The following is an 8,341-nucleotide window of genomic DNA, read 5'->3' on the forward strand; positions in this document are numbered from 1 at the left end:
TGGGGATCACGAAGTGCTCGGTAAGCACCATGGGCTGACCAGTCCCCAAGGCGTGCCAACACCGCAACCTAGCAGTCCATTGGTCTATTAAATAGCTTTCCCCAAGCGCGGCCAAGTGAGGCCATCTCCTGGCCTCCTGCGCCCCCTGCCGTCCAGGAGAGGATCTGCACGCAGGACAAAGCGGGTCACAAGGGAGGTCCTGATCCTGAGAGGCTGGCTGGTGATGGCAGTCTAGCCTCACAGTGGCCCTAGGCACGGTCTGGGGATTCTGATGAGGTCGGTGGGCATAGCCAGGAACAACAGCTATGTTCTTCCTAAGTGTCCAGGCACACCCAAGTTTGTAGAGTGCTGCAGACCGCCCCCCACCCGGGGTGGTTGGGCACTCAGAGCTTCTCGTCCAGCTGCAGGTCCACCTCCACTTCCAGCTCCAGACCCTGGTTCTCCCAGTGGCCCCCGCGGACCCGGGCTGGGCTGTCGACTTTCGTCTGGCTCAGGTAGTTCTGGATGACGGAAGCGCAGTCCAGCCGCTCCATGAGGGTCATGAGGTAGTGCAGCTCCTGCAGGCTGCCGTTCTGCTCCTCAAACAGCTCCAGGATGGCCGCTGCGGGGCTTCGTTGGCAGGACAGGAACCTGGTCGCAGGTGTGGGAGGAAAGGAGAGGAGCCAGAGCACTACAGTGAGACCCACACCTTGCTCCCAGCTCTGGTTCTCATCCTGCTCTTGCTGCCTTCCAGGAGACTCAAGGTGACAGGAAGAAGGGAGGGCCCAGGACTTTGAAATCTGAGATTGCAGTGGCTCAAAGGCCACTCTTCTCTAAGCCTCAGTTTCCTCCTCTCACCCCGAGGGCTTGGATGTGAGGACCTGAGGTGGCTTCCTGCTCTGATCTGTAGTTGTCCTCTCTACTTCCAACCGCAACCCCCTCAACACACTCTGCTTTCCTCCTTCCTCTCTCCTAGGCCACAACATTCTTCCCACCACTGGGGAAACAGTTGTTCTAAACCATGGCTTTTACCAAGACCCTCCCCTGCTCAAAAACCTTCCAGAGTCTCTTTTGCCTACTCACCAAGCTCACACCCCTGATTTTCCCACTCATCCACCACTTGGCCTGGCCCTGTTTTTCCCCTCACCTTTCCTTCCTGCTCCCATCCTGAACCTTCCTTCTTCCGGCTAACCATTTACCGCTTTGCACACAACCTGCCCACAAACTCTTGCTGCTCCTCGCAAATAGAATGGCCAAGCTCCCTTCCCATCTCCCAGGGGAAGGAGACCATTCTGCTCTCACAACTTCCTTTAGCTATTTTGTGCCTCTATCCACTTTCAACCTGCTCTGCAATATAGGATACATGCAATAAGGCTCAAGGAACACTTGCCTTTATTCTGTTAAGCACTTTGTATCCCATATCAGAATGTGAGCTCCTGGGGGCTAGGACCATTCATCTTGTGTCCTAAAGCTTAGCATCGTTCTCCAGGACATTGTAGGTACTTGATAAATGTTTAATAAATGAGTGATTTTAAAATCTACCCTGTTTTCAGTGGGACCCAGCTCTAGTCCCATCTTCTGGGTGAGTTCTTCCCTGATCACTGCACTCACAGTCTGGGTTCCGGGGCTGAGCCCAAAATTGTTCTACTGGTTTCTCTTGACAGAGACCATGGATGCATTGCCCCCATTATTGCCAACACTTATTAACATGTGCCAGGCACTCAACTGCATGCCTTATACACATTATCTTACAGTCTGCCAGTCTACACCTCAGGGTACAGCATGTTAAGCACTCCTATGTAACTTACATGTTAATTGATTCATGTTTAGATTTCCACTGAGCACCTATTAGGAGCCAGGCATCATTCTAGGCTGAAAATACAGTGGTAAAGGGAAAGAGATGCCCTTTTATGGGCAATAGGGTGGAGGGGAGTAGCCATTCTCTTCCTTTCAAGTTTCTTTCTTATCCGGCATCCTAAGAAGCCCCCTTCTCTCCCATCCGCAGAACTCGCCCTTCTTACCGAATCTTCATGCCGCAGAGCCCCAGGTGAGCAGCCAGTTTCCTCCAGTCATTGCCTGTGATGCTGTTTGGCTCCAGCAACATCTGCAGCTGCTCAAAGAGCTCGGGGGGCAACCTGGGGAGAACCCAGGAAAGGGTGTTCTCAGAGGGGACGGTCAAAGACTCCCAGTCTGGTTCCACATTCCCAAATGCCATGGGCACTGGAGAGGGAATCCCAAACACCCCTCAGGCAGCAGCCCAAGCAACCCCTACATCACCTGTTGCATGGAGGTGGCTGGGAGACGGGGGGTGGCGCTGCCCAGGATTCCTCCTCTGACACCTGGAATCTGAGGATTTCCATGTACTTGGTCTCCAAGCCCTGCACCAACAGAGGTGCCGGGGACACACTTAGGGATCAGGGGATCAGAAGACATCTAAGCAAGAAGCTGGGGAACCTACCTCCATTTCTCATGTCGTCCCTCAGCCTGTCACTCAGGGCTACTTTATCAGTAGGTGCAACCCTACCCACAGAGGACCCCCACCCTCTGCTTCTCTGACCCCAGAACCTTCAGCCATAAGTTTGTGTGCTGAGGTTGGGGGGACCTGGGACATGAAGACCAAATGGAGAGCATCCTAAGGTGCCGGAAGTCCTGGGTGGGGTCCTGGGACACTGAAGTCAGGCATGCATGTCCCCTTCCTTCCACTCCTCCTTTCCTTGATTCCTCCTCCCCAGCTGACACCCCTGAGGGGTATCTGCCTGCTCTCCACTAAGATGCCACTATGGTTCTCCAGATTCTCAACCCTCATTTCTTCATATCTTCCCTTGAGAGAGGGAGCTATCTAACTCCAGTCCCACCTCCTGAAGACCCCTTCCTGGCCACTCTCCACACTGAAGACATACATCATCTCTCAGGTGAAGACAATCAGCTTAGAAAGAAACCACATCTCTTTGATGCCCAGATTCCCCTGGGTTAAGAAGAGGTTTGGTTCCCCTACTGGATTCATCCATGAACAGACAAGAGTCAGGGATGGGGAGTAACTTGGAGGCCAGGTACCACCTTCACCTGCTCAATTATGTGATTAGGGCCATACTTACTGAGCACCAGATTCCTCTCTCACCTTGTCCAACGCTCCCCCCAGGCCCTAACGTCCCATTGCCCTCAGCTCCAACTCACATCTTGGAAGGTGTGCATGGTGACAATGATCTCATTGGTTAGTGCTGAACAGTCCTCGTTCTCATTGGCTACAAAAAGGAGAGAATGTGGCAGGTAACAAAAGAAAAGTCCTGCCGTAAGAGCTGGAGTCCTGAAAGGAGCTCTACAGTGGGGCTTTGGAAAGCTGAAGAAGCTGGGCAGGACACTCCATCTTCTCTCTGAGAAGACCTGTTGTGGCTCCTCTCCTCGAACAGGTCTGTGTGTGTGGCCAAATGCAGAGCTGCAGAGCTCCAGGGTGCCCGGGCAAGGAGGAGAAAGGAGAGGTCAGGAAGTGGGCTCGGGTGCCTAGACTACCTGCTTTTCTCCGGAAGCAGAAGGAGCGGAAAGGGCACTTTCCATGCCAGATGTGGAGATGGGGGACTAGCTGGCAGCTGCTGTCATCCACATTCTCCCAACCTGGGGAGGTGACAGAGAAGAGAAGGTCTCAGGGGGCAGGGCCTTCCACAGAGTTTAAGGAAGCCTGCTCTGTGGCAGGTACTATGCAGGGCACTGTGCTGAGGGATGAGGCGGGAGCAAAGTCAAGAGGGGGGTCTCCAGTGAACGGGAGTCCACAGAGCCTGGGCAGGAGACCCTGTGAGTGTGCTTCCTCCTACCCCCATACACTTTCTACACATACACAACATGCAGACCCCCGCCTTGCACCCTCCCCTCCAATTCCCCTCTCATCCACTACCCCCAGAAACTCCGCACCTGTGTGCCCAAACAGATGCCCGAGGTCCCGGGGGCAGTTCCCACAGCCCATGCCACACAGGAAAGGGCCCAAGCAGGGGAGGCTGGGACTCCTCCTCCACATGAGCTCCATCCAGGTGGGACAATAAAGCGTCCTCCTCCCTCCTGACAGTGCCGTGTCTCTCTTCCCTTCCTCCCACTCTGCGTCACTTTGTCCTCCCCTGGAGGAGGCAGGGCTGAGTGAGCCACAGAGAGACGGAGGCAGTGGGCAGAGCCTGGGGCCCCTGGAGGCAGCAGCAGAAGCCAGAGGGCTCCCTTTGGAGTCTGCCCAGTGGTCTCTGAGAGGAACCTGAGGCTCCTAGATTTCTACCCCAGCGGGAGGCCCGACCCTCCCTCTAGTGGAGTCTCCCCAGCCTCCCTTACCCTCAGAGATGTACTTGAGCTTTAGATATTGGTCCCCTCGGGCCCCAGTGAAGTCGAAGAGCTGGCATGGCCCGCGCAGGCGGCCACCATGGGGCTGCTCATTGGTCAGGGCCCACTGCAAGGCGCAGGGTGTGTTGTTGAGGAAGTAGACACGCAGCTGCAGGTGGGTCTGCCCTGGTGCCAGGGGTGAGCAGAACACGGCCAGCTGTAGCCACTTTCGAGCTTCTTGGCCTGCCGGCGCCTCCAGCACACAGGTGTAGAGGCTGCAGAGTACATGGGAGAGGGTGAGAGAGACAAGCACTTGGGCCACCCAGCTCTTGCTGTGCTAGAGGCGTCTGTGTGGCCCTTCAAGGAGCCTGGGACAGCAGGCCAGGGTGTATACAGGGAGGAAGTGGAGGTGGGGAGTTGGTAAGGGGACAAAAAGTGACCATCACAGGGAGAAGAGCCAGTAGATATCCTCCAGCACAGGACGGTGGGCAGGAGGGCTCAGGGCCACCACGCTTCGCGAGGGTCCCACAGATGGCTGGTCCTGCTCTGGTTAATGAGTGGCAAGGAAGTGAGAGGAAGAAGGGCCTAAGATCCTAGAAAGAGCTAAAAACAGACAAGAGGTGGGAAGGCTTCTTAGAGCCCTGGAGGAGACAAACCGCCCAAGACAGTTGGGGGCTAATCCTGAGCAAGGGCACAGGGCATAGACAGACAACCTTAGGCAGACAAAGGTGGGGATAGCACAGGTCCCCTCCAGAAAGAGGACTGGGGGTAAGTCGGGCCCTTCTAGACGGCAGAGACCATGGGGGTGTGCAGTCCTGGACAGGGTTGGAGAGACACAAGCTGTCAGAGACTCTAGGACAGAGAGATCAAAAGGGACACAAGAGGACAAGGGATTTGCAGGCCATCTGGGACAGATAAAGGGGCAAATCCATACAGAGAAATGAGGATGGGCAAACAGAAAAAAAGGGGGGCAGAAGAGACAGGCCAATAGGTTCGTGCCTACCTGAAGTGGGAGAGGTTGATGCGACACTCGTCCAGGGAAGTGTGGACCCCTGACTGTCCCAGGGGCTTCCAGGCCTTAGCTTCGAGCAGGTTCGTGTCACTGCTGTAGGTGTGGGTGTGGCCGGGCTGCTGTGCACAGTGCTTGAAGGTGAGGGTGCAGGGCTTCAGGAAGGAGGCCCCGTGGGGTCCACACGCCACCACGGGGCTCACCAGCGCCTGGGCTCGGGACAATGATGGGGCATCCGACAGGTCCCACACCAGGATCAGTGACACCCGCTCCTGGCGACCCACAGCCACAGCACCTGGGGAGACGGAGATCTGAGAGGGGCCTGACCGGCAGGCACACCCTGCCCCAGGGAAGGCCAGGCCAGAGTTGGAGGGGAGGAGGGGCAGGAGCCCAGGGTAGAGGGCGCCCAGAAGGGAAGGCAGTACGGGTGGAGATCAAGATGACTGGGAGCTGACAAGTCACCCGCCCTTCTTACAGGGCTGCCACTAGCCCACCCAGGGCTTGTGTGAATTTGCAAAAAATGCTCTTCCTCCACTTTATTTTCCTTTATTGGAGGATTGTCATAACATACTGTTCATTAGAACAAGGCACTTTACTTCCACCTGCCAGGAAATTGTCACAAAAATATATAGTATATTCATCTTTGGAGTCAATAAAGTCATACTAAAAATACAAATAATTTTTGAAACTAGGAAGATGTCTGTGAATGATGCACCCTCCAATGTACAACGCTCAATCTGAACAACTACGGGGTGAGACGGGAGCCGGGGTGCTGTTACCTGGTGGGATGAGCAGAGAGATGCCTGTGTCCTTGAGTATCAGGCAGCCGCCCCGGTGATCCACCTCTCGAGCTGAAAATACTAACAGCTTGTGCATCAGCTGACGGATGATGGTGTGGCCCTTGGTGGGCATGTGCAGTTCCTGGTAGAAAGCAGCCATCTCCGACAGGGTGGCTGGTGGGCACGGCCCTGAGGACTCATTTTCTGGTAGGGGCGGGGGTTCAGACACTGGCTCCTCTTGCCTGTCCAGATTCCAGAAGGCCTGCAGCATCCAGCAAGGACAGCGCCGTCGAAGGCACTGCACCAGAAGGAGGACACTTGCCACCAGAACCCCCACCAGCAGTAGGAACTGGGCAGGTTGGAAGGAACTCTGCTGCAAGCGCATCTGCCTGGTCACTGGATGCGGCCAGCTCCCCTGGTCCCCTGTAAGAGCCAAGGCCAAGGGCAGGACAGGGAAGGAGGTCAGTGCCAGTCTAAGACTTTTCAATGTCGCAGAGGCCACGCCTTGGCTTCCAAATGACTGCAATGAGAGAGCAAAGCCCAGTGCACTCCGAACACCCAGTCAGATGAATTCCTTTAACTGAACTTCACCCATTTCTCTCTTACTCAAGAACCTACCATAGCTCTTCATGACCTACACATCAAATTAAACTCCCCTGAGGCAGAAAGAGCTTGGGTTTAGAGGATGTGAATTCAAAGGCCACCTTGGTCACAGCTTGGAGTGGGCTTGTCGTGTTCATTAATGTACCTCAGTTTCCTTGTCTGTCAAACTATCTACCTTGATCTACACGTGCCAATATAGAAAAAAGTCTTACGTGGAAAAGCAATTCACAGGGAGCTACAATCCTCTGATCTCATTAATGTAAACAACAAAACTATATATATATGTATAGATATATATTTATAAGTGTACATATGGAGGGTGGCAAAAGTAAGTTTACATAATACAAATAAATCATACAATAATTAGTAAATAAATAATACAAGAATAAACTGTTTTGCATACTCACAGCTGTAAACTGACTTTTGCCAATTCCTGATAACAAATTGCAGAGAAAGGTCTGGAGTAGTGCTGCGTGATGCAAATATAATGTGAGCCACAGAGGTAAGTTTAAACTTCCTAGCAGCCAATTTAAAAAGGTTAGAAAAGGAGAAATTACTTTTAATAATATATTTTACTCAATATATTCAAAATAGTATTACTGTGACGAGTAATCAATATAGAATTATTCATGAGATATTTTCCATCCTTTTCTCACGGTAAGTTTTTGAACGTGTGTGTGCATTTCACACTTTCAGCACATCGCCGGTGGGACTTGCTCTATTTCAAGTGCTCAGCAGCCGCAGGTGTGAGTGACTCCTGTCTCGGACATGCAGACTTGGGAGGACACACCCCACCCTTTCCCAGTGTGCTCCTCACTGAAAGAGACAAGAAACTGAGAGGGCGGGAGGTGTAAACCGGCTTTTTAAAACTGTCTTCTATCTGTTTCCTTTGAATTTTTAAATTAGGCATGTATTTTATATTAACTTTGCAATTCTTTTTAAAAGCTGTTACACGTGGGAAAAATTTACCTTTCCGAGTGACTCTGAGGATGGCATGAGATCATGTGAAAAGCATGTGTCGGTGATAAAGCCCTATCCAAATATGCTTGTTCATTTATGCCCCTCCTTCTGCAGAAAGGCCGGAAGGGAGCCCACAAGGATACATGAAAATATAGGAGTAACAAAAGTTAAAAAGTGAAAGCAAAAAGAGAAAAACAAGGCGGGGCCTCCAGTGAGGCTGCAATGAGGCAGGGCTAAAGCATAAACTGACCACGTGCTCACCTGGCTACCTGGCTACGTGGCTACCCACCACAGCCGGGGGCCTTCAACTGGGACCTGGGACTTCCAGCAGCCTCCTGCACACGTGTCAGCTCTTCCTGAAGCCCTCCAGAAGCTACTGCCTCTCCCTCCCTTGATTTCCAGTACTCTCCTCTCCAGCCAGACTGAACTGCTCACATCTCATTAATTTTTGCCTCTGGCTTTTGCTCATACTGCTCTCTTTCACCCCTCACCTGTGCTTCCTACCTGCCTTTTCTCCTCACCTGGACCCCTGCTGCTCGATAAAGCCCCAGCCCTACCCCCACCAGCCCTAGACAGCCTCCTGCCTCCAAAATCTCTCTCTGCTGCCATCCAATCATACTCAGTAACTCTTGGTCACGTGTGTTTTCCCCCCTCAAATGAACATTTTCTGAGGACCAGCTGCCTACCAGGCAATGCGAGTCCAGTCTTGCCGAAGATG

At 53.1% G+C, this 8,341-nt stretch overlaps 1 protein-coding gene across 1 annotated transcript; it reads right to left on the bottom strand.

Moving 5' to 3' along the window:
- Positions 1 to 383: 383 nt before the first annotated feature.
- On the bottom strand, positions 384 to 6,512 carry UNC5CL (unc-5 family C-terminal like). Its single transcript, XM_037056396.1, has 8 exons — positions 6,061 to 6,512; positions 5,276 to 5,576; positions 4,285 to 4,547; positions 3,487 to 3,588; positions 3,154 to 3,221; positions 2,257 to 2,357; positions 2,001 to 2,114; positions 384 to 630 (listed from the first exon to the last, which is right to left on the bottom strand). Exons 1-8 carry the CDS (start codon positions 6,443 to 6,445, stop codon positions 384 to 386), a joined length of 1,581 nt encoding a protein of 526 aa, XP_036912291.1. The 5' UTR covers positions 6,446 to 6,512.
- Positions 6,513 to 8,341: the final 1,829 nt, after the last annotated feature.

Source organism: Sturnira hondurensis, unplaced genomic scaffold (genome assembly GCF_014824575.4).
Source record: "Sturnira hondurensis isolate 20B ecotype Veracruz unplaced genomic scaffold, ASM1482457v3 Scaffold0000880, whole genome shotgun sequence".
Taxonomy (NCBI): domain Eukaryota; kingdom Metazoa; phylum Chordata; class Mammalia; order Chiroptera; family Phyllostomidae; genus Sturnira; species Sturnira hondurensis.

Coding starts and splice junctions, on each gene's coding strand:
- UNC5CL (XM_037056396.1), bottom strand. CDS start 6,445: ATGCGCTTGCAGCAGAGTTCCTTCCAACCTGCCCAGTTCCTACTGCTG. Junction 5,577..6,060: donor CTCTCTGCTCATCCCACCAG/GTAACAGCACCC, acceptor CCGTCTCCCCAG/GTGCTGTGGCTGTGGGTCGC. Junction 4,548..5,275: donor ATCAACCTCTCCCACTTCAG/GTAGGCACGAAC, acceptor TGTACTCTGCAG/CCTCTACACCTGTGTGCTGG.